The sequence below is a fragment of the Caretta caretta genome, chromosome 2 (genome assembly GCF_965140235.1).
Source record: "Caretta caretta isolate rCarCar2 chromosome 2, rCarCar1.hap1, whole genome shotgun sequence".
Classification (NCBI taxonomy): Eukaryota; Metazoa; Chordata; order Testudines; family Cheloniidae; genus Caretta; species Caretta caretta.
Window position 1 is genome coordinate 62,269,224 of NC_134207.1, and position 25,981 is coordinate 62,295,204.

The 25,981-nt window shown below is 43.6% G+C and overlaps 2 protein-coding genes and 1 long non-coding RNA gene across 15 annotated transcripts in view; 1 reads left to right on the top strand and 2 right to left on the bottom strand.

Moving 5' to 3' along the window:
* The window catches only part of LOC142071011 (uncharacterized), a 42,059-nt gene extending 23,896 nt beyond the window's left edge, over window positions 1–18,163 (bottom strand). For both annotated transcript variants that reach the window (XR_012666963.1, XR_012666962.1), the window contains exon 1: window positions 16,982–18,163. This is a non-coding gene — a long non-coding RNA (uncharacterized LOC142071011). The remainder of the gene's footprint in view (window positions 1–16,981) is intronic.
* Window positions 18,164–18,414: 251 nt separating this feature from the next.
* On the top strand, window positions 18,415–20,422 carry CRH (corticotropin releasing hormone). The gene is made up of 2 exons (XM_048840824.2): window positions 18,415–18,726; window positions 19,366–20,422. Exon 2 carries the CDS (start codon window positions 19,381–19,383, stop codon window positions 19,912–19,914), a length of 534 nt encoding a protein of 177 aa, XP_048696781.2. The 5' UTR covers window positions 18,415–18,726; window positions 19,366–19,380; the 3' UTR covers window positions 19,915–20,422.
* A 3,310-nt stretch (window positions 20,423–23,732) lies between these two features.
* Window positions 23,733–25,981, bottom strand: part of TRIM55 (tripartite motif containing 55) — a 65,726-nt gene continuing 63,477 nt past the window's right edge. For 8 of the 12 annotated variants that reach the window (XM_075125162.1, XM_075125161.1, XM_075125165.1 and 5 more), the window contains one exon: window positions 23,733–24,067. In XM_075125162.1, coding sequence (XP_074981263.1) covers window positions 24,019–24,067 — 49 coding nt within the window. In that variant the 3' untranslated portion in view covers window positions 23,733–24,018. Of the gene's footprint in view, window positions 24,068–25,735; window positions 25,840–25,981 lie in introns of all 12 variants that reach the window. The other 4 variants (XM_075125166.1, XM_048840819.2, XR_012666964.1 and 1 more) reach the window with 3 other exon arrangements.

Here is a 25,981-nt window from a genome sequence, read left to right on the forward strand (position 1 = left end):
TTAGATGATGGTTTATCAGTTTGTGCCCTGAGAACTTGAGAGGCATCGTATCTTTTAGGGTGTATAAAATCTGTCCAGTTGTCTTACTAAATTCCTGAGTGACAGCTCCTAGACACTTTCTGCCAAAATGGCATTGGTGGTACCTCACCATATGGTGAATACAGAACACCTCAATTCAGTCTCCTCAAGGGTACAGGAGGAGCATTAGAGATTTCTTTGGCAAAAGCCAGGAAGGTTCATGTGCACACGCACATGCGCACGGGGAAGGAGACATATCTGATCCAATGTAACCACACCAGCTATATTGCGTAGGTGGAAGAGTTTAATAACCACAGTCACATTACACGACTTCTTGGAAAGATGACTCCATGTATTTTAGCCAGTCAAGAGTCTAGAGGCTCTGAACCTCTGGGCTGGGTCAAGCAATGCATAGTCCAAGCCTCTTGGCAGGGTCAGACAGCAATTCACAGTCTATAGCTCTAGCCCTCTGGGCGGGGCAGTAGCAGTCTTTAGCTTCTGCCTTCATGTGGAAGCAGACAGCAAACACATTTTAGGGGCCCACAGCCTCCTGGCTGTGATAGGCCACAAGCTAGGCACAGGCCTTCCAGCTTAGGGTGAGTAGGCTGCCACCCTAGGGGTGGGGTTGGTGGCAGGGGATTGGGGGATATGGGCCCACCCTACTCCACCGGGTCCCAGCCCAGGGCCCTAACAGTAACAAGTAGTCCCACCACTGGGTCAGTGGGGAAGTCACCTAAACTTGCTGACTTGCTTTCTGGCATCACAACTGGACTAATGTCTGGTTTCCCAGGGCTACTTCCTACCACAGTCCAATGGCACAGCTCCATTGGCCACATGTCATCAGTGGCTGTTGGGTAGACAGCCAATGGTAGTCCTAGTAATGACTCTCTGTCTGGATCCCGTCCAGTGGTGGGGCCTGGTTCAGAGGGCTTGAGATGTCTACCTTCTTCCCTGACTCATTCCCAACTGAGTTGTGGGGCCGTCTCTTTATACTTCCTGTCCCACCCTGCACTTCTCGCAGGGGTGGAGTCGTTTGGCTCCACCCACCAGAGGGAGTGTAGTGCTCCTTCACTGTCAGGCTCAGAAGGAGACCACTCTGCCTCACTATAGGGCCCAATCCTGAAAATGTCTATGCACAAGTAGCCTTACCATGTACAAAAGCCGCCAAGTTCAGTGTAAGTAGCTATACAGATCCAAGTGTCGTAAGTGTCAGCAGATATCTATTTCCAGGTTAAATCCATATGGCACATGTCTGTCGACTTATGACATGGAAGGGGACGGTGGATGGAGTAGGAAAATAACTTCCCAGAACCCGCATGCCAGTAGACAGGCTCTGCAGGAAAGCATTAGGCCTCACTTCAGTTTTCCTGTCCTCTGCTAAGGTTTCCTCAAGCGTCTCACCAAGTTTAAATGATATTTTGGTACTTTTGAAACTGTTCTCTGTTTTCATAGTGCCGATGATCAGGCTGGATTTGGCTAGGTCATGAAGGGGATGTCTACGCTGCAATTAAAAATCTGTGACTGGCCCGCCAGCTGACTTGGGCTCATGGGACTCAGGCTTTGGGGTTGTTTAATTGCAGACTTTCCCACTTCGCAGGGCCTGGACTTAGTCTTAGAGCCTGGACTCCCGTCCGAGCCCGGAAGGCTACAATGCATTTAAACAGCCCTGCAGCCCCAGCCTGAGTCAGACAGCATGGGCCAGCTGTGGGTGTCTAACTGCAGTGTACACATGCCCCAGTGACTAAATCCCTTCCTGCAGATCAAAGACAAGGCACTCAAATGTTATGTTTGCTGGCAGAAATCAGGGGCCTGACGCTCTGCACTGTTTGCACTGAGCGAATTGCCGGGCTGAGTACAGAATGGGCTGAATGCCATTTTGGCAAGTTCCATGCCACGCCAAAGAAGAAATGAGCAACCTGTAGGTCAGCTTCTTCTAAGACTTGTAGCAAGAAGTCTGAATACAGGCAGGTGGTCCTGCTTGGTTGCAAATAGCACCTTTGGCTTTCAGGACTTGGGGTCACAGTTTCTCAGAGGAAGTGCAGGCCTGCCCCACAGCTGCATCTCACAGCTCTTTGGCTGCTCTTCCACACATATACACTAAAGTAAGCCAAGAAGCATTATAGATGTTGGTTTGCCTGCTGGTATTAACTTCTTGGCCTGGTACTTTACAAGTGATCGACTTAAGATGTCACTAGAGCTACAAGCTAGGAAACCCCTGCTGGGCAGCAGCTGGTCCAGTAGTGTAACAGTCAGCCCTGTGATCCAACTTCAACTCTTGCAGTGGGTTAGCCTAGATGACCCTTGCAGTCCCTTCTGACTCTATTATTCTCTTCCCAGTTCAGACAGATTCCTCCTCCTTGATAATCAGAATGGTGTTTATCAAGTCCTTTGCACTTTTGGAGGCTCTAGTTTAATGGAACATGTGCCCCCAGTCAGACAATTTGGATGTTAGATGCCCCTAAAATGTTGGGATATTCAAAGCCTGCTTTTTAGATTATGTCCAGGCCAAGTTTAATTAGCAGAGTTAGGTAGTAGGGCTCAGATACTAGGACAAGCATTCCCTCTCCATTTAAAAATAGAATAAAATTTCACCTCTTCCTTCCCAAGGAGCATTGCTGCAGAGAAGAATGGCTAGGGAGCAGGATGTGCTCATTGAATAAACCCCAGGAACAAAAGAACAAACTCATCTTCTCTCTAAAGAGGGAGAGACCTTTCTAGTAGTAAACACAAGAGCATTTCTCATCCAGTGCTTTCGTGAAGCCAGCTAGGTTTTCACTAAACACAACTTTCCAGGTTCCCATAAACGATTCACACACTATGCCGGACTTGCTAAGCAGATTTCCTGAAGATAGCAACTGGTGGACGGATAGTATGAGCTATCTAGCTGAGCTAATAGCTTTTTACATTTGCCCTGATCACATGACACTTTGTGCGAACCAGTAAGAAGGGACAACCTTAGGGAGTCTAATTGCTAGCATTTCACTTTGTTTTTTTACTGCAAAACCCAAGGGTTATTGCTGCTTGCAGTAAATACTTTAAATCTGGCAGCTCTAAAATCTAACCTTTCTCTATAATGTAGGGATTTTTTTTCCACACAGGAATATGTTGAAAAAAAATCGTCCTTTGCTAACAAGAGCTGCAAAAGTCTTAAATGGACACTGCCAACCTTTGTCAGCCCCAAAGTGCACCTACCTTAAAGAGACACTATCAGCTGAAGTAGGAATCCAAATTAGTCTCTTTTAATAGAAGGGAAATCAATGATACTTTCAATGTACTTTTTGAAAGGAAAAAACCTTGGCCACTTTCTCAGCTTTCAAACCCTCCTGTCTAGGGACAAAGGCCTGATTCTGGGAGGTGCTGAGCACAGCCAATCAGGAGCTGAGCATTCTCAGCTCCCGTGATGGGATCTGAAGGTGCTCAGCACTTTCTAAGATGTACACATCACCTCACAAGCTCAGTCCAAAGCGCCATCCTATCTCAGCAAAACCCTCATCCAGAGGAGGCAGACTGATTCAGATACCTCAGTGTCTGGGACACCTCTGTGCTCCTGACATTAACCCTGGGGTTCTGGCCAAACTCCAGCCAGTTGACATCTCAATCCCCCTGCAGTTTCAATTGGATACAGTATTCATCTTTATTTTCCCATCTAGACTTTTACCCATTGTACAGGGCTTGATGCTGGGGGATGCAGGACTTGTTGACTCTCTTTGACCGCTGTGGAAATTGAGGGCAGTCAGCAGCACCTTTCTGGGGATAGTAGCACCTTTCTGGGGATGTTCAGCACTCTGCAGGATTGGGCCCTTCAGCATCTGCTGTGGTTACATTTCATGGGTGGCTAAAGTTATCCTTCTATGTCCCTTTCTTACTTTGAAGGCATAGTTGGTCAATATTTGCAAAACAATCTGAAGTCCTCGGAGGGAAGGTTGCTATAGACATTCAAACTTTTCTTCTTATTATTGTTGCCCCTCTGCTGATCAACTGAAAATGTTGTGTTCTTGCAGTGCAACTTCCTGCTGGAGGAGAAATATGTGATACAGAGTCTGGGTATATTTACACATAATGTACCAGTTCTGCAACAAAGGCGATCACAAACATCATGCAAATATCCTTCCAGGGTCTCAGCTCAATGATCTCACCAATACCTATCTCCCAGGGAAAAACTCTACCTCAAGAATTACCTCTTGTTAGCGAGATTAAGGCAGAGAGAAAGCTCCCTGGCTGCAGATCTCCACCAAAAAAAGAACAGCATCAGCAAACCAACAACAATTCAGAATTTCTTGCAGTGCTAAAAACTTGTTCACACACTAAGAAAAAGATCTTGTAAGGCTATGCGTAACAGCGCCATCTGATTACTCTGACCCTAAAGTTATGATTGACTATTATTACTTTGGCACATTAGGGAAATTTAAGAAAGCCATTAAACTCATTAAACACAAGATTGCTAAACTTGCTAAGTTTTCTAATACCATAAGTCTAGACAGGTTTGAAAGCACAGCAGAAATATTAAATGTGTATGTGTGTGCAGGGGGCACATTGGAACAGGAAGAAAGTTTGTAAAGATACTAGATCTGCTGAAAATACCAGAGGAGAAGCCAGAAGGGCCCAATGACTGTCATCAATGATGCAAGAGATAGGTTATGCCAGGGCAGAGAAATGTCATGTCGAACTATGTAACATCAGAGCACAATCATTATAGCTGATGAATACACTTAGTCACATTCTGTTTGATATTAGGGAAATGAATGGCAAAAATACTGTTTTCTGATATGTTACTTAGTGCAGCACTTCACATACTCTGGAGTTTCAGGATTGGGTCCACAAATTATTTGTTGTTGAGTTTTAAATGCTTTGACAGCAACACCATATTGATGGCTACATAAAATAGCTTAGGCAAACAGTAAAGCCCCACAATAAGATCAGTGAAAATGGAAACACTTTGAGACCTTTGTGGGGGATTAAGTAATGGATATTGATCATTTCTTTCCATTTATCTGCTGTTCTTTTGTTTTTCTATATTGTACTATGTCTTTGGTATCCTTTCGTTCATTTTCTCCATATTATAACCTACACCAATACTTCAGATATCAAAGGCTCTCATTAAAAAAAATCCTGCATCTGGGATCTTCAAGCTGTGCTAGCTTTGTTTTCTTTTCATAAATATTCAGTGTTTCAAAAATTATTGACTTTTACATAGGCAACTGGTTTAAATAGGTGTCTGATGATCCACTACATCAGAGACCATAAAGTAAAGCAGCCGCCAGTTACCTTCTTGCTCCTCAGTTTATGTATTTATTATTAATTATTATTTATTTATTTGTACTGCAGTAGCACCTAGTAGTTCCAGTCACGAACTGGGACTCCATTGTACAAACATGGAACAAAAAGCCAGTCCGTCTCCTAAAGAAGTTACAATCTGTGGCATGAGTGGGAGCAATTAGTCTCCTGAGACTCCACTTTCAGCAACATGCACCTGTTGCTGAGTGCACGCTAGTCTTAGCACAGAGAGACTTTGATCCTTCTATTTTTTAATAAACAACTAATAGTGCATGAGAAAGGTTTGCTCCTTTCAATATGCAGGCATCTGAATTTCTAATTGTTTAGCATTAGTCACAAGTTAAGTATGACAGAGGAGATGCTATATATAGTTCACTGCCTAGCCACTCGAAAACGATAGTGTGTTTATATTTCCTCCTATATTTGCTGATTTAAAAGAAGTAAGCTGACAGTTGCAATACTGCCAACCTCAAGTGTTCAAAAATCATGATTCAGCCTCTCCCTGCCCCAATCATGAGATTGGCTTAAAAATCACAAAATTTTAAAATTATAATAAATTTAGGGGTTTTTTTATTTGCCTTTTGAGCCTCAAGGGTGCACTCTGGTCACGTTTTCAAGCTTTTCTCTACAATCAGCTAGAAAGTTATCAGTTTTTCTAGATGAAAGCTGAGATTCTCACACAATCACAAGATTCCAGGGGCTGGGGCTTTAAGGAAAACACCATATTTCCCAAGGTTCACAATAAAAATCACAAGAATGACCAGTGCTGTGTGTGTGTTTACCTATATTCACTTCTTTACTTCCCAGCCTCTCCCCCTCTTTCTGTGTGCATTATATTATATCTATCTATCACATATTACACCCCGGGGTGAAATCTTGGCCCCACCAAAGTCAGTACAGCCAGTACTATCTGTATTTTGCATCTCTCGCTCTCTCTCTCTCTTTCTCTGTGTTTGTGTGTGTGTGTAAATGTCACATTTATTTCACTTTGTTTCCAGCATCTTTTTTCGGTCTTTCACTCCTCAGGGGCAATGGCCCAGTTTGGAACGCTTCAAATTCTCATCTGAAATTTCCTCACAGCCAATCTGATCTGCTATAATTTTTCTTTCAAGATATCTGTAATGTTTGGTAAGCACTCTAAGGAGGTATGTTGGTAGGTGAGAAAGCACAGCTCAAGTAGCCAGCTCAGAATGAGCCTGCTCAGCTTCTGGAAAATGTGAGGTCACCATGCTCAGAAGTTTATCATGAGTATTAGCAAAGTTACTCCCATACAGGCATGATATCATCTTAATAGCACAGTCATTCCCACATTTGTAATACGGCAACTGGTCTTACAGAGAAATACAATAAATGCCACTGTTATTACCAACTAACAGAGCACTACTAGCAGGCTTGGTCCTGAACACATATGTAAAAAGATATAGTCCCTGTCCCAGACCAGAAAAGGACCCAATAGGGAGATAGCAAATTATTTTCTGGAAATTGGGTGTGCAAGGAGGCATAAGTTATGGATCTCCAAATCTATTTTAGGTAGAACTGTGTATCAGTCTGACCAAGACACCGACGTTTTCCTGTTGAACAGTTTCTCATTACCTATTTGGGGGTTGGTGGGAGATTGCCCGAGCTAATCTCAGCTGTCTCTAGTGGCAGAAGTCCAGTGTGATGCATTAGCAAGGGTCTTTAATTTACCCCAGTGCTGAGAACAGGGCTTTGAGTGAGGCAGACTGGGATTTGCAGCAAGGGCTGGAATGGGGGCATTGGTTCTTAAAGATGAACATTTTAAAGATATATTTGGGGATCAGATGGGAAGCTCCATTTACAGACATGGATGTGAGCACCCAAGCAGGCCCCCACACTCTGTAAAATCTGTGAGCCAGAGTGTGTAACTGTCCAAACTCCCAGATTTAAGAGCTCTGTTAAGTCACCGAGTTTTGAAAATTGAAAACCAACAACTTAACTCGTTGCCAAAATATAATGGGCCAGATTCTGCCCCATTTGAAATCATTGGCGGTCACAGAAGTAACTGGTGACCCAAACCACCCCAATGACCCTTAAGGGATGACTATTTTTCATCCAGATGTTTTAACGGGATAGAGAATGATGAAGTGAGCTGTAGCTCACGAAAGCTCATGCTCAAATAAATTGGTTAGTCTCTAAGGTGCCACAAGTACTCCTTTTCTTTTTGCGAATACAGACTAACACGGCTGTTCCTCTGAAACCTATCTTTTCTCTGTGGTTTTACGGTGTCCAGTCATTCATCTTGCTCGCCCAGGCACAATCACGCTGCAAAACATTAGCGTGATTTGTTTTTGCAATGTGGGAACTCTATGAGCCAAGTGTGGGCTCTTCTCTGACTCAGTCCCCCTAGCCACAATGATGTGTGTGTGTGGAGGGGGAGGGGAACTATTAAAGGATCCTTACCTCCCGGTGGCAGAAATTTAAGACTGTGATAGGCCTGGGAGGAGACAATTTCAGATTTCCATCTAGCTTTTCACTGCTGGCCCAGAGTTCCCCATATTATTCCATCTGTCCTCCCCATTCATTTGCTGCACATGCTCAGAAAAAATGCTGCTTTCACTCGTTGCAGCTGATGCCTTTTCATGTTGAAACACTGACCCAGAATCAATGTCTAGCAGCTGCTCAAAGTATAGTAAAGTGCCCCTCCCTTCTCACCCTCAGATTGAGACCATGGATTTCAGTGGTGTTGTTCCAGATTTACATCAGAGTAACTGACATTAGAATTTGGCGCTTAGTCCTTACGCTGGCATCTGTGGGAGAGTGGCCCAACTAAAGTCTGATGGTTTGGGCCCTGAGGTTGCAAACATGGAGCGAGATTTGCCTTATTGTAAAATATCTGCAGACACAAAAGCAAGCCCTGAATACAAATGACTTTAATGCTTTCACAGGACACTTACTTGATGGATCCTTTTGCTATTATCAATAACCGTAAAATGATTAGTTCCTGCAAAATTATCAGTAATGGCCATGGAAGCTCACAAATGTACCCTCCACACCTTCCCCATCCATTATCTGAGTGCAAGAATAGCAAATTAAATTCCTTATGAGGTAAATATAAAGGTCAGCTGCTGCCTCTCTATATAGGGGCTGTCAAGAGGGTAGAGACATATCCCTTTCCAATGCTCAGAGGCTGAGTCTTCTTCCTGCCTAAGTTTACAACCTCCTTTTGCCAGTCAGAATTAGGGTACTGTGAGGCCTTTGTATTCCTATCATGGTACAAGGGAACTAAGCACATGACTCCCATGAACACTAAAGGGAATTGCACAAAGAAATGGTAAGCCTTCTGCTTCAGTGGCTCTGTGCACAGGGCAAGCTAGAGATCAAATAGACACTATGGGCTTGATTCAGAAATTCCTGGGTGAAGTTCTCTGGCCAGGCTAGATGATCATAATGGTCCTTTCTGGCTTTCAACTCTATGAACTGGAGCAAAGGTTTATCCCACCCAACAATTACTCCAGCTGTCATGGGATCAAGGACGTTTTGAGTCTGATTTTCAGTGGGGCCTCCACTAGACCTGCCCTTCCGTGGGCACATTATAAAACCATCAAAACAAATATCATCCTGTGAGGAAGGACAATCTTTTGGTCGAAACACTGGACATAAACTCAGGAAATCTGAGTTCTGCCACAGACCACCTGTGTGATCTTGGATAAATCTCTTAATCTTCCTATGCCTCAGTTCTCCATTGGAAAAATAGGAATCATACTTCTCTACCTGGCAGGGAGGATATGTTATTTAAAACACAGGCAGAGCTCTGATCCTGAGGGAGGTGCACCACAGAGAATCCCAGGAAACACCCAAAATAAAGACTTTCCAAAATGAAATTATTTTAAATTGGCTTTAAAATGAATTAAAACTGGACAAGAGGGGGAGCATTCCCAAGCCCCTTGCTCTCAGATGAAAAGACAAGGGGCTAAATTCTGAGGTTCTGACTCAGTTTTTACTCAGTCTTTACCTTGACAATGTCTCTTTAATCAAATTGCTCTAAGATTAGCTTGGAAAGCTCCTCCCCATAAGTTAAAATGTGAAGAATGGGCAGATGCCGTCCCTTTAAAATGACTTATCACCCTCCCTCGATAATAAAATATTTTGTACCTTAGTCTTTTTTCCCTAGTCCACCTGGAAATCCACTACATTTTAGATTTGTGAACACTAATATCAATAAGTTTCAGAGTAACAGCCGTGTTAGTCTGTATTCACAAAAAGAAAAGGAGTACTTGTGGCACCTTAGAGACTAACCAATTTATTTGAGCATAAGCTTTCGTGAGCTACAGCTCACTTCATCGGATGCATACTGTGGAAAGTGTAGAAGATCTTTTTATATACACACAAAGCATGAAAAAATACCTCCTCCCACCCCACTCTCCTGCTGGTAATAGCTTATCTAAAGTGATCACTCTCCTTACAATGTGTATGATAATCAAGTTGGGCCATTTCCAGCACAAATCTAGGTTTTCTCACACACCCCCCCCCCACAAACCCACTCTCCTGCTGGTAATAGCTTATCTAAAGTGATCACTCTCCTTACAATGTGTATGATAATCAAGATGGGCCATTTCAAGCACAAATCCAGGGTTTAACAAGAACCTCTGGAGTGGGGGTAGGAAAAAACAAGGGGAAAAAGGTTACCTTGCATAATGACTTAGCCACTCCCAGTCTCTATTCAAGCCTAAGTTAATTGTATCCAATTTGCAAATGAATTCCAATTCAACAGCTTCTCGCTGTTTTTTTGTTGTAATATCGCAACTTTCATGTCCGTGATCGCCTGACCAGAGAGATTGAAGTGTTCTCCGACTGGTTTATGAATGTTATAATTCTTGACATCTGATTTGTGTCCATTTATTCTTTTACGTAGAGACTGTCCAGTTTGACCAATGTACATGGCAGAGGGGCATTGCTGGCACATGATGGCATATATCACATTGGTGGATGTGCAGCTGAACGAGCCTCTGATAGTGTGGCTGATGTTATTAGGCCCTGTGATGGTGTCCCCTGAATAGATATGTGGGCACAGTTGGCAACGGGCTTTGTTGCAAGGATAGGTTCCTGGGTTAGTGGTTCTGTTGTGTGGTGTGTGGTTGCTGGTGAGTATTTGCTTCAGGTTGGGGGGGCTGTCTGTAGGCAAGGACTGGCCTGTCTCCCAAGATTTGTGAGAGTGTTGGGTCATCCTTCAGGATAGGTTGTAGATCCTTAATAATACGTTGGAGGGGTTTGAGTTGGGGGCTGAAGGTGACAGCTAGTGGCGTCCTGTTATTTTCTTTGTTAGGCCAGTCCTTGCCTACAGACAGCTCCCCAACCTGAAGCAAATACTCACCAGCAACCACATACCACACAACAGAACCACTAACCCAAGAACCTATCCTACCAGCAGGAGAGTGGGTTTGTGTGTGTGTGTGTGGGGGGGGGGGGAGGGTGAGAAAACCTGGATTTGTGCTGGAAATGGCCCAACTTGATTATCATACACATTGTAAGGAGAGTGATCACTTTAGATAAGCTATTACCAGCAGGAGAGTGGGGTGGGAGGAGGTATTTTTTCATGCTTTGTGTGTATATAAAAAGATCTTCTACACTTTCCACAGTATGCATCCGATGAAGTGAGCTGTAGCTCACGAAAGCTTATGCTCAAATAAATTGGTTAGTCTCTAAGGTGCCACAAGTCCTCCTTCTCTTTTTTACTAATATGAATAGTGGATTAAAAAAACCGTAAGAAAACGTAGCGTACTCATACATCATTGTATATCAATGAATGCAGCCACAACGAAAACATGAAGAGATACACCACACTCACCTGAAAGTAATTGGATATAATGCTTTAGAATTGCCTTCTTGTCACTCAGGCGTGCTGTAGTGTGTGTTAGAGATTTGACTGTATGGACTTAGCATAACTATGGAATATAAAATCCATGCTCATGGGCCACAGTGATATGAGATGACATGGAGATGTTTACTATGACTAATGGTATCAGGGAACCAGCCTTACAGTTAAATTCTGCCCCTAGATTTGTAATGATAAGGAATATACTCCTTTTTTGCAGTAAACTAAACAACTGAACGGCAAATCAGCCTTCTAGCGTGTTGTGATAGACTTAAATTCTATCATCTTCCAAAACATATGGGGTCAGATCCGTCACTGGTGTTATACTATTAACTTCAGTAGTTACACCAGGTTTAAATTTGGTCCATATATTTTCAGATCCATGGTTTTTTTTAAGACCATTTACTGTGTCTGTGCTTATTGAAGCTAGCCAGACGATGGACTTGATAACTTCTTAGGTCTTTTCCATTTGCAGATATTATTATTCCTTTATGATTCAGAACTCTGAAAATGGCATGTCTGAACCCATAACGGGAAGAATTAGTATAATATTAAAGCTTTTCATATAGTAGCCATAGGGAAAAAAGGAAACTCATGAATGTGATATAATTGATATTTGCCTTGTTCCTATATTTGAACATTCCAAATAGTATCCAGGATGTCTCATGGACTAATCTTTTTAAGGATTAACTGTGGAGACCCATGTGTTTCACCCAGGAACTAATTAATTTCTGGATAATGCTATTTGCACTTAGGAAGCCAATTCTGTATTTGAAAGATTGAAGGCGGTGGTTTGTCATCTATCTGGATATCATAGGTACTTTTATGTTCTCCATCACGGTATAATCATCACAATCTTTCACATATTTAAACGTTTGCAATATCTACAACACATAATTAAAGACCCATCTCAGGGGAAAATATGGGTTAAAAATGATCATATTTGCTCTGTAGCAAGTATTTGTGAAAATACAAACCCTACTCAAAGGGAAGGATCATCTAAAACAGTGGCTCTCAAGCTTTCCAGACTACTGTATTCCTTTCAGGAGTCAGATTTTCTTGTGTACCCACAAGTTTCACCTCACTTAAAAGGTACTTGCTTACAAAATCTAACACAAAAGTACAAAAGTTCCACAGCACTGTATTATTGTAAAATTACTTACTTTCTCATTTTTACCAAATAATTATAAAATAAATCAATTGGAATATAAATACTGTACTTACATTTCAGTTTTCAGAGTAACAGCCGTGTTAGTCTGTATTCGCAAAAAGAAAAGGAGTACTTGTAGCACCTTAGAGACTAACCAATTTATTTGAGCATGAGCTTTCGTGAGCTACAGCTCACTTCATCAGATGTATACCGTGGAAACTGCAGCAGACTTTATATACACACAGAGATCATGAAACAATACCTCCTCCCACCCCACTGTCCTGCTGGTAATAGCTTATCTAAAGTGATCATCAGGTGGGCCATTTCCAGCACAAATCCAGGTTTTCTCACCCTCCACCCCCCCACACAAATTCACTCTCCTGCTGGTGCTAGCCCATCCAAAGTGACAACTCTTTACATAATCAAGTCGGGCTATTTCCTGCATAAATCCAGGTTTTCTCACATCCCCCCCACCCCCATACACACACAAACTCACTCTCCTGCTGGTAATAGCTCATCTAAACTGACCACTCTCCAAGTTTAAATCCAAGTTAAACCAGAACATCTGGGGGGGGGGGAGGTAGGAAAAAACAAGAGGAAACAGGCTACCTTGCATAATGACTTAGCCACTCCCAGTCTCTATTTAAGCCTAAATTAATAGTATCCAAATTGCAAATGAATTCCAATTCAGCAGTTTCTCGCTGGAGTCTGGATTTGAAGTTTTTTTGTTTTAAGATAGCGACCTTCGTGTCTGTGATTTCGTGACCAGAGAGATTGAAGTGTTCTCCGACTGGTTTATGAATGTTATAATTCTTGACATCTGATTTGTGTCCATTTATTCTTTTACATAGAGACTGTCCAGTTTGACCAATGTAAATGGCAGAGGGGCATTGCTGGCACATGATGGCATATATCACATTGGTGGATGTGCAGGTGAACGAGCCTCTGATAGTGTGGCTGATGTTATTAGGCCCTGTGATGGTGTCCCCTGAATAGATTTGTGGGCACAATTGGCAACGGGCTTTGTTGCAAGGATAAGTTCCTGGGTTAGTGGTTCTGTTGTGTGGTATGTGGTTGTTGGTGAGTATTTGCTTCAGGTTGCGGGGCTGTCTGTAGGCAAGGACTGGCCTGTCTCCCAAGACTTGTGAGAGTGTTGGGTCATCCTTTAGGATAGGTTGTAGATCCTTAATAATGCGTTGGAGGGGTTTTAGTTGGGGGCTGAAGGTGACCGCTAGTGGCGTTCTGTTATTGTCTTTGTTAGGCCTGTCCTGTAGTAGGTAACTTCTGGGAACTCTTCTGGCTCTATCAATCTGTTTCTTTACTTCTGCAGGTGGGTATTGTAGTTGTAAGAAAGCTTGACAGAGATCTTGTAGGTGTTTGTCTCTGTCTGAGGGGTTGGAGCAAATGCGGTTGTATCGCAGAGCTTGGCTGTAGACGATGGATCGTGTGGTGTGGTCAGGGTGAAAGCTGGAGGCATGCAGGTAGGAATAGCGGTCAGTAGGTTTCCGGTATAGGGTGGTGTTTATGTGGCCATTGTTTATTAGCACTGTAGTGTCCAGGAAGTGGATCTCTTGTGTGGACTGGACCAGGCTCCTACCCCCCCCCCCCCCCCCCAGATGTTCTGGTTTAACTTGGATTTAAACTTGGAGAGTGGTCAGTTTAGATGAGCTATTACCAGCAGGAGAGTGAGTTTGTGTGTGTATGGGGGTGGGGGGGATGTGAGAAAACCTGGATTTATGCAGGAAATAGCCCGACTTGATTATGTAAAGAGTTGTCACTTTGGATGGGCTAGCACCAGCAGGAGAGTGAATTTGTGTGTGGGGGTGGAGGGTGAGAAAACCTGGATTTGTGCTGGAAATGGCCCACCTGATGATCACTTTAGATAAGCTATTACCAGCAGGACAGTGGGGTGGGAGGAGGTATTGTTTCATGATCTCTCTGTGTATATAAAGTCTGCTGCAGTTTCCACGGTATACATCTGATGAAGTGAGCTGTAGCTCACGAAAGCTCATGCTCAAATAAATTGGTTAGTCTCTAAGGTGCTACAAGTACTCCTTTTCTTTTTACATTTCAGTGTATAGTATATAGAGCAGTATAAACAAGTCATTGTCTGTATGAAATTTTAGTTTGTACTGACTTCACTAGTGCTTTTTATGTAAAACTGTTGTAAAACTAGGCAAATATCTAGATTAGTTGATGTACCCCTTAGAAGACTTCTGTGTACCCCCAGGGATATACGTACCCCTAGTTGAGAATCACTGATCTAAAGAGCATGCCAAGGTGCAGTACTCTTGCAAGGTGTAGGCTTATGCCAATGTTGAGCAACCTTTCCCAATCTACATGCTAGTTTCACTGTCACTAGCATTCTTTTGAGGGGTGGGGGGATAACATTGGCTGCAATATCTAACTTAAAAGATATCAAATATAAAATCTATTGGGTCATATCTTGAGCTGGTTTCAATTTGCATAATTCCATTGGAGCTCATCCATTGTACTTGGACACTCATTCATATCAGCACTTCGTCTTCTTTAGCTCTGTGATCACACTATAATAGGCTTCATATCCTTTTCAAATATATCACAGACTGGAAATGATGATGTTATGACAACAAATACCCCAGCTTGCATCTAGAGTCCCATTTTAATGAGTGCATCTTACATCCACTATCATTTGATCAAACTTATCTCCTGTTTTTGTGAACCACTTATAAACATCAGTGTAAGTTGTGGTATCATACTATAAAAACATCCAAATAGCTTCTTTTCTATTTACAAGATGAGTGCCTTTCTGTTTTTGTCATAATACGTGTTTCAGTTCATGACTGCCTGAGTTAACACACATTAATGGGCGTGCAAAACTGCCTGTGTTATGCTGTTATTTCTGTTTTTTCCGGTTGTTTATTATATACATGTTTTGAAAAATAGCTTAGTGGATAGACACAATGGGAGCTAAGGGTGTGTAGTACCTCTCGGAAGATGTTCAGCTTCTTGCTGGATCTGACCTCATATAATAAGCCTGTGCATTGCTTATTATTTTACAAACTTACTTTTGGGGCAAGATATTCCTATTGTTATGAAACTCCCACAAATGTTTATATGAGTTATTAATAGTAATATCTAGGGGGGCAACTAAGATTGGGGGGCAGACTGTGCTAGATGCCAGCCAAACATACAGACAGAGACAGTCCTTGCCTCAAAGAACTTGCAACCTAGACAAGATAAACAAAGACAGAGGGCTGGCAAGTTGCAATACCCAAGGTCAAGTTGCAATTCTGAATTATAATTACGGGTGGGCCCAAGACCTGATCAGCAGTTTGAACCAACAAAAATGTCTTGCATGTGGGGTGCGGGTTTGATTCTTCCCATTATAAAGGTAAGGTCCACTTGTGACATTTGGATTCAGGTCTGAGTTTGGATTTCAAACACCTGCAAAGTTCAGGCATGTTCCTCTAGAGTGTAATGGGTTTGAAGATGCAGTCAGTGGAATTCTAAACTCAGAAGGCCAGATCATCAGCTGGTGCAAATCAGCATAGTGCAATTGATGTTAATGGATCTGTGCCAACATACACCATCAAAACTTGCCTTCTTTTGGTATGTTTATGCCTCATAGATAGGCTTTTTCATACATCCAACTGGAAACTTAAATCCATTTACCATTCAGCTGTTTTTCATAATATTCCCCTCACCATTGCTAATTAAGACCCTGATTCAGGAAAGCTTCTGCTTAAGGGCTTTCCTGCACTGGAACCCAATAAAGCTATTTGGAGCAAGCTTTTCCATCAAATATGCATTGACATCAATCGGGTTCTCTACACAGTTTAGAGGGCAGCATTTGGTCCCTTGTATTGATGTCTCTTGCAACCTTACTTCACCTCCAATGGGATCCTGATAAGGCCAAAGTGTGTTATCAGTGGGGACTGAATTCATGTAAATGAGATCAGAATTTGACCCAAGAGGATATCACAAATGAATTGCACACATTTCCCTAAGAGCAAGTTTTGTTGTTGCAAGATCATTCAAAAAGAGAATTCTATCTGTGAGGAAGTAGGTGAACCAACAGCAGGAACTCAGAAAAATATTTGCCAATATCTTTTTGAGTCAGTGATGTATTTTCCCCAAATTGCTGCAATATGAAAGTTCTTCTTTCATATAATCTTAATATAGTGTTATGCACTTTAATATTAGTTGTAATTTCACCTGCATAAGATGTATTCAGATTAGACTTTTGGCCCTAAGAGAATCGAGCCTCCCTTTTTCTACAATCTTTGCACAGCGCCTAGCACAAAGGGGCGCTGGTTCATGATTAGGGCTCCTAAATGCTCCAGTAATACAAACAATAAAATAAAATAATACACCAGGGGACTGAAAGAACTCACTGACTCAAGGCCTGAAATCTCTTTTCCCCAGTGGGATGGTATGGAACACTACCCTGCATTGACGTGCTTCAATAATGACTTTAAATTGACGTCCAGAAGCAGCGTGTGTGGTTACATTTCCCATTGTTACTGCAGTTTTACAATGATGCCTAGAGCACAGTCCCCCCTCCCCTTTTTGTTATACAGCTAAATAATCTGATTGTTTAATCCATTAAAACGACGTTGTTCTCTGTCGTGAACTACGGGTGGAAAAACCTCCACATACCAAGCAACAGTTAATCAACGGCATCATTTAAGCCCGAGTTAATCGAGGCTTCTTCTTTTTCTTACCATATATTCATGGGGCTCTAGTTTTTGTTGGAGGCGCTACAGCGGCATCCCGCTCACGGCTGTGCCTAGGATGCATCCCTTCGCACTGCATCCCTTCCCAGCCCTTCCGCGCGGCCCGCCGGAGCTCTCATCCACTGCCTAAAGCGTGAAGGGCTCTTTTGATCACCGCGCAGCAAAGAAACAAGTGTATCATCAAACACAATAGTAGCATTTTCATCCAGACAACTGCCCTCAAATGCCGCTGAATGCGTTTTAACAGCCATTCACTCATGTGCTGTTAATTTCTAGACGGCAGAACCCAGGGTCTCCTGACACTGACAAGATGTTTTCAATGGGAAAATAATGGCCGCATGGTATACACAGGAGGAGACTCTGTAGATAGATTGCCAGGCTTCTGACTTCTCACGGATGAAGCAGCAAACAAAGGATAAGAAAAGTGGAAGTTTCCAATAAATCCCCATCGCTATATGTAGGTTGATTGACTGACTGTTAATACAGAAATTCGGATCACAGGGTTAGTGTATAACCTAATGGCAACTGTCGCGTTTGCAGGGATTTTTTGAATGAGACACTTCAACAGACTTAGTGAGAACACTTCCTACCTGGCACCGATCTGATCGTCTCAGGTTAATTTCAAATGCAGGCGTTGATTTCTCTTACAGTAAGCATCCTGAAGCGGTGACGTTAGCCCTACGATTTGCAAACACAGACACCAGCAAACCTGACACCCCAACAACAGATCTTGTGTTTCTCAGTTTGATGTCGCTTATGTGTTTTCAAACAGTAGGGTTCCCATAAAAACACATCCCTTCCTTAGTACGTGAGTCTCATTGGCTGGATTTTACCTCCCGCTTTACTGGCAATTTAACCTGAGTGTGTGTTACCGATTGTTAAATTTTCAGAACAGCTAAGTGTGTTAAGATATTCAACTGGAGATGTGTATCTCGGACCTCTCATCTTCAGATAGCGATGGGGAAACTTCTTGGCAAAATCTCACTTCAGGGTCCTTTATCGGGACTTTTCTATGGGGGTGTTGTACTTGTTCTTGTGTGTTCTTACATATAGATTGGTACTGGGGATGAGTTGTGTTGGCAATAGAGCAAACTCTGTCTCTAGTTCATTCTGACTATAACTTCGCTCGGGAAGGGACCGGGAGGTTGACAAAGCCAGGTTGCAAGCTCTGAATCTGATTAGCAGCCTTGCCCGGCTCTGGATCCGGGCTGACGGCAGGTACTTCTCAGGCGGGACTCGAGTGGAAAGTTTTCTACCCTCTTGGCCTTTCATAGTAAAAAGTCGGTCGCTGTTGCCTTCAGCTCCCGTTGGGAAATCTCATTCAAGGATTTTTGTCAATGGGAGAGCGCCCTGCTCCGCTCCCCCGACCCAGCTCCGGCTGACGTCACCACGGAGGCGATAAGTATCTGTTGATATAATTGGATGTGAGATTCTGGGTTGCGATAGCACAAGTCGGCCCGTCGCTGCTCCGAAAGGGCCCCCATGATTTATTCAGCAGTGGATCGGGGCACGCAATCGAGCTGTCAAGAAAGCGTCAGCTTATTAGGCAAGGGCTGCGTGATTCCAGAAGCGGGTCTACGCTATAAAAATCACGCACCCGGGCGCTGATTAGGAGAAAATCTGATCACAAGTTGGGGAAGAGACGACACGGGCAGAGTGACAGCGGGACCTCGGCAAGCCCCCGGCCCGGACCGCCTTCACCTGCCCTGGGACCCGGCCGCGGCATCTCCCAGGTAGGCAGCGATCGCCGGCGTGCGCCGCAACAGAGCAAACTTCTGCCTGCCCCGGGGGCAGCTGCGGGGCTCGGACGAACGCGCGGCGGGTGGGTGCGGGCGACCGGCTGCCGATCCTGCAAATGAGCCCGGCACACTCGCTGGCCTGGGGGCCCTGCGGGAGGGAGCGGCGACCTCGGCGCCGGCTGTAACGTTGCTTGGGCAGCAGCCAGGCCGCGGGACGTTTTTAAATGGGACGCCTGCTCCCCGCCCAGCCCCGGCTGGCTGCCGTCACCCGGTGGCTCGCCGTGGTACCTGCAGCGCCGGGACTTTCTCCTCCGCGGCCAGAGCTGGTCCCCGCCCGGGGCTGGGGCTTGCTCCGTTCCGCGCCTCTGAGGGGCTGGGGCGTCAGCCAGCGCTGTAAGCCCGCCGGAGAGGGAACCCTCTCCCCCTGCGCCTGGGGCAGGGCCAGAGACCGGGGGGCGCAGGGCGGGGCCGGGCCTTCAGCACCACGGAGAGCGGCCCGGGCGGCTCCGGCCCTGGGGTCGGCCCGGCAGGGCTGTGCGCTCCCCTGGCCGGCCAGTCTAACTCCAACGCGGCAGGTTTTCTCTCCCCGCCCCGCGCCCCCCCCCCCCCCCCCCGCTTCTGTCCCCGTTGCAGATCTGGGCGTTGATCATGAAGCTCCAGCTGTTGGTCTCCACAGGGATCCTGCTGGTTGCTCTCCTGCCCCGCCATGAGTGCAGAGCCCTCCGCGGGAGCCCCCCCGCCGCCGCCAGCGCGCCGCTGCCGCCGGATGCCCTCCCGCCGCCGCCGAGCCTGCCCGTGCTGCTCCGCATGGGAGAAGAGTATTTCCTGCGGCTGGGCAGCCTCCACCGGAGCCCCGCCGCCTCCTCCTTCGCCCCCAGCAGCAGCAGCAGCAGCCGCCTCCCGGCGGGCGCCCGGGCCACCAACTTTTTCCGAGCCGCGGGGCAGCCCCCGCCGCCGCCGCTCCCCGAGCGCTCGCCCGAGCCTGCGGCGGGCCCCGGGGAGGGGGAAGCCGAGAGCCTGCCCCGGGAGGCGATGGCGAGGGGGAAGCGATCCGAGGAGCCCCCGATCTCCCTGGATCTGACTTTCCACCTCCTCCGAGAAGTCTTGGAAATGGCCAGAGCCGAACAGTTAGCCCAGCAGGCTCACAGCAACAGGAAACTGATGGAGATCATCGGGAAATGAAGCGGCCGCGCCTTGCCAAAGAGATCCTGCAGTCGGCACAACATTAGACAGTATTATATACCATAGTGCTGCTCTGGCGTCATCTCTGTATTTTTATATAGCTTTAAACATAGAGGGTGTACACTGGCCAGAGCCCACGTCCCTTGGTTAGCATGCCCAGCCGTGTATCCCCGTGCAGTGACGAGACAAGTGTCATTCGTAACTTACCCGCCTTTATGTTTCCATTTCGAAGTTATTCTAGTGACATCGCTACTTTAGGATGGGGACAGCGGAAAAAAGGGTTCAAAGCAGCCTTTGGACAAGAGAGAGACTTTTCTTGTGGGGAAAGGTGTGTGTTTGTGTGTGTGTGTGTCTGTGGCGGGGGGGGGGGGGGGGAATCTCTGTAAGCTACTGCGAGTAACTTTTTCCTGTACTATTTCCGTAATAAAACATCTTTTCAGCGCTCGGTCAATTTTGGTGTGTAAGAGAATGTTTAATATTTATATTTTTAATAAAAGCTGCAAAGTAACTGTGGTTGTATAGACTTTCTTGCCTTGGGGGTCTTCTAGATTCGGCAGGGGTTTCCTTTCTGTATATATATATATGTATGTATAAAGCTTTCCCTGAGCTATTTGTTTTGGGTTTTTTTAAACCCACCCACCCATAACAGCGCTGAAATGAAACGGAGAATTGGCCAATACCTGCACGCTGATAGCTCAAGCAGTGATAGGTGTAAAACGAGTGTACATAAATTATAGGACCCAGCAACGGGCATATTATGAGGATACAGCTACGGGTATGGGTCTGTACGAGGACTTTATTGCAGATCAAGGGTTTCGGGGATATTTATGCTTTCTCCCGATTATATTCTTTAACATCGCATGGACTCCCTGTGCAGAAAATGCATCCAACACGGTACATAGCCGCATTTTCACTATCCGCTCCCAAATTCAATTGTTTAATTCAGCTCTGTTAAAATAAAATGACTCCAAGCTAAAACCTGCCCTTCAAAAAGCCAGTCTAGCCCCCCTCCCCGCTTTTCTTGTCTCCAATTTAAACAAAATTAGTGCGGCTGTTCTGGGTTTACAGGAATGCTGTTTAAAAAAAAAGAGCTGGAAGATTTTTGCACCTGAGAACTATCTGACACGAAGTGTTGCGGGGATTAAGCCACATGCTTGGCAATGCCATTGGTGATTATTTTGTAAAGTTGAATGATTAACGTTGAAAAAACAATTTCTGTCCACGAGAAGAAACATTTCTACAAAACCCTTCAAACAGACATAAATGTGCTGGCGAATTTCACCCTAACTCGTTGTATAATCTATCGAGATGCCAGATTTGAGCGTGCTGCTGTGTGTCCAGCAACTCAACCATCCCGTGCATGACTAAACGCTTCTGGCGCAGGGTATAATGCCACAACAGCTCCGAAAGAGTCATTAGGGAAGACTGAAAGCCTTTTTGGACGGTCTAAACACACACAACGCCCAATCCTGCACTAACTCGCTAACTCACTCACACTAGTGGGAGTTTGGGGGCACGGGGAACGGAGAACTGGGTTAAATCGTGTTAACTTCAAAGCAGATGTTCCAATCTCTTGGGTGGAGCCCGTACTTAATGAAAGTCTCTAATTAGGGAATTACACCTCAAACTCTGTAACATGCCCCGAAGGGTCTAGCGTGTGACTGGCCGAATGTGAATTTAAGCCCAAAAGAATTAAATTGCTCTAAAAGGAGGCTTCAGTCTCTGGAGAAAATTCTCCTCCTTGGGCTCTACACTGCCATCCTTGTGCGTAAGAACTTCCCATAGAATACAGCTGGAGTGTTGTGACTGGAGAGACGGTAGGATCTCGTGGACCTGTAATTAACACGAGTGAGCGTTGAGTTCGGGGATGCATCTGTGTGCAGGGGTGCCTTTTAGCAGCTAAATGCACTTTATGGTGTCATGCAACTGATTTTGAAAATGTTTGGTTTAAGGAAATCACTCAAGTGCTATTGATTTTGTTAACACTATTTAAATTCTCATATTCGCCTGAGTACGTGAAACGGACAGTTCCTTACTGGATTCATACATCTGTCATATTTATGAAATCAGCTTTCTCCTATTATCTTATGAATCATCAGGAAAAAAGAGTTCAAAGAAGGATTTTGTGAAACCAATGCAGACAAGTCTGAGTCCTGGCTGCAAATATTCATTGAGAACAAAATCTTGTGGAAAAAACACAATTGGGTGCGGTGATGAATTTTACTGCTGTTCAGTGAAGATATCTGTTAACTCTTAATATATACTTTGTTCTTTCAAAGCTCTGGACAAATATTAACTAACTGATCCTCAAACCCATCCTACATAGTCCCATTTTACAGGAGGAAAAACAGAAACAACATAGATGGTAGGTAGGCTACTTTCAAACTGTTGTCAGAACTGGGCTTTGTATTCAAGAATTACTTGGCTCCCACATTATACTATACTGCCTTCTGGCATTTATTAATCAACCATTTTATGCTATTGACTATGGTACCATGAAAAAAAATGTATGTCTTCACTGTCAGTCATGGTGCTATAAGAAGAGCTATGTATTCAGGGCCTGATCCAAAGCCCATTGAAGTCAATGGAAAGATTCCCCTTGATTTCAATGGGCTTTGGATCTGGCTCTTAGACCCTGACCCTGTAATGTATTTATGACTCTCAAAGACTATTGAACTCTTTCAGAGATGATGACAGTCAGCACCCATTAGGAAATACTCATACAGTATTCAAGTCTGTAATAATTTTTCTAACTGTCCTTAGAGTGTTAGGGTTAGAAATCCTGATGCCCATGGAAGTCAGTGGGAAAACTCCCAGGATTTCACCTTCAGAATCAAGTGCAGTGTCAATCTGCTCACCATTATAAAAGGCATGTCAGTTTATGTAACCAGTTTCACTAGTTAAATATCTGTAGTATACATTGGACACGTCTCTCTGCACTGTGGTAGCCTTTTCCATGGGTTTATAATCTTTTAAATGCATTCTTTAACAGATACTTGCAATAAACTCATCACAGTTCAGCTCAGAATGGTCTTTTGTGGTTTCAAAGGTCTTGCCCTTTTACTGTCAAATTGCTCAATAGGATAAAAGTGAGTGTTGATTTCATGTATCAAAGGAAGTTGAGAAGCTATAGGTATAACAGATATGGATATAGACAGGCACAAGCTGAAACACTTATTCAGAGCCCTCTCCTTGCCTTTTGGGGAAATACAGATAATGAAGATACACATACAGATCTGTATCCCACATAATTCAGGAAGGGTTCCAATCCAGTGCTTCCTACAGCTATATCTTTATTGTCTACAGCCATATAAAATATAACATTTCTGAATGGTTCGAGTGTTATTAATTGTGACCTATCAACCACAGCTGGAAAATACAAATCTAAGGGTGAAAAGCTCCTCTTGCAATCCCCATTTACGCTCAGTTCTTGCGCATCAAGCATGCAGTAGCACCATTTGTGCTGGAATAATTCAGCACCCTGGTTGTGTTGAGTGGAGTTTTAGACTTACCTTTGAGTTTTATGGATTTTGTCAAGGATTTGCCACAAGAGTTAGCAATAAGTTGAAAAGGTGGAGTTACTCCAACTGGTGTAGTGAAGAGTAGTGAGGGGGTCATATTTCAACGAACAGTCTTGGGTAAGCACTTACAAAAATACAGCAGGACACCCAGGCTGGCTACAAACAATCATAATGTTCACTAATTTTGAAACTCTAATTATAGCATGAAGCTTCTGTTCAACATTCTCCTCTCTGAAACAGGTTTTTCTTGAACACACAGTCACTCTTAGTACAGTATTTCATCAACACATCTATTAGTCCAGTTTTCCCACTCCTTTTATTCAGCTATTTCCAAACATCATTCTAATCTAAAAGTATCAGATACAGTATAATGGAATTCAAATAAGGCCCTGGGAATTAAACCTAATCAAGATGTCCCTTATATGGATTATTTCTTGTTGGTTCCAGCCAGGTCACTTGCTGCCTCATAGCTCCTCTCGGGTAAGTACATCCAAAGCCAGCCGGAATTATAGTTATTCATTCAATGAGTTTAACCAGGAGAAAGAGAAGACATGACGAGCCGGCTCATCAGTTCTTTCACTGCTCACTGGAACATCTTCCACTTGTCCTTGAGGGGATGGTTCAGACCCAGTCTGTAGGAGAAGGAAATGTTTATAAGGGGAAGAAGGAAAGCTCATCTTTTAAAGCTGGGATTATGTTTGCAATATGGTTCTATAATACTGGCTTCTTTCTATCAATAAAGTTTGATGGGAAGTAGAAAGGAGGAAAAATCATGAACATGAAAAGTCTTTGGGGGCAGGAGCCTACTGAAGCCAAAGGAAGTTTTGCTATTGACTTCAATAGGGCCAGGATTTCACCCCATGTGTTTGCATAGCTCAAAAAGCCTCCAATTCTCACACGAGTGGATTTCAATAGGACAACTTGCATAACTAAGGTGAGCAGGATTTAACTCCACGATTGAAGTAGGGGCTGTAACTTCTAATCAAGAAGAGAAATGAAAAGTTGCCATATTAGCCACATATTTAACATGTAACTGGAATACACCAGAACAATTTTTACTAGCTGCACAAAGCTGGCAGTCACTCTGGAGTACTGGTGGCACCTTAGAGACTAACAAACGTATTTGAGCATGAGCTTTCGGGAGCTACAGCTCACTATGAAGCTATAGGTATAACAGATATGAAGTGAGCTGTAGCTCCCGAAAGCTTATGCTCAAATACATTTGTTAGTCTCTAAGGTGCCACAAGTCCTCCTGTTCTTTTTGCGAATACAGACTAACACGGCTGCTACTCTAAACTCTGTAGACGGTAAACAACTGATAATGTTATGATCAGTAATCAAATTTAAAAACCCATAAAATAAATAATTTGATGTGTTCTCAAATGCCTATAAAACTTAACGTCTTCAAAAAACGGGACTATACATTTGTAACATATGGGGCAATATATACTAACTCTTTTAGGATGGTTAAAAACAAATTAGTTGTCAGAGCTTTGGGTCCAATTCTGCTACCCTTACTCACATTGTGTAGTATCCTACTGTGGGAAATATACTTGATTTCAATGGGACTATTTGCAAGTAAGGTATTATTTAAAATGAATAAGGATGATAGAATTGTGTCCTTTAACACTAAATATATCTCAACCATTTATAACAGTTGCATAATGTAAAGTTATCAAAATCACGGTGCAAACATATGTACAGGTACTGACAACATATCACAGCTACTTATGAAGAACTACAGCATAGGATGGATGATTATTTGGCATTTTCCAAGCAATTTTTGTAAGTATGTAATGTTAAAATCCATACTGGAATTAGTGAGAAATGATGATCTGTTATGTGTAAGTTGGCTAACGGGCTTCATTCCAGTTACTGTCTAGTTGGACAATGTCATACCACTATAGGACAAATCCTAAAGTCTTGTGGACATGAAAACAAGTAGTTTCCTGTTTCTTTTCCTATATCTAATTGAAGTTTTCAATTTATTTTTAAGGGCCACATCTTTAATTAGGATAAATTGGCATAGCCCCAGTGGTTTCAATAGAGGTAATTCAATTTACACCGGCTAAGAATCTGGACCTAAGACTTGAAAGATGGATTAATCTAGCCTCTTAATTTGGACAAGATTTTCAAAATGATGCTTTTTGTTGCAGGTTCAAAATGTGGTGTGAAAATTTGGTCATTTTATGTACATTTACATTTTCAATGGATAACACTTTCCAGTGAGTAAATCTATTGTGCGCTTGAATGAGAGTGCAAAAATTAGTGGAACTTGGAAGACCTGAAGGAATAATTACCTATTTAGACACCAGAGTTCCTTTTCAGCAAGGTTGGAGTGAAAATTTGTCTCCTAAACTTAGTAAACAGGTTTGTCTGCCATGTTGTTGTAGCTGTGTTGATCCTAGGATATGAGACAGACAACATAGGTGAGGTAATATCTTTTATTGGATCAACTTCTGGAAACTTCTCAATATGAAGGAGAAGGAAGCCAGACTAAATATTACTTCCTGAGAAAATGCAAGAGCCCAACTTGTATTTAGCTC

Coding starts and splice junctions, on each gene's coding strand:
- CRH (XM_048840824.2), top strand. CDS start 19,381: ATGAAGCTCCAGCTGTTGGTCTCCACAGGGATCCTGCTGGTTGCTCTC.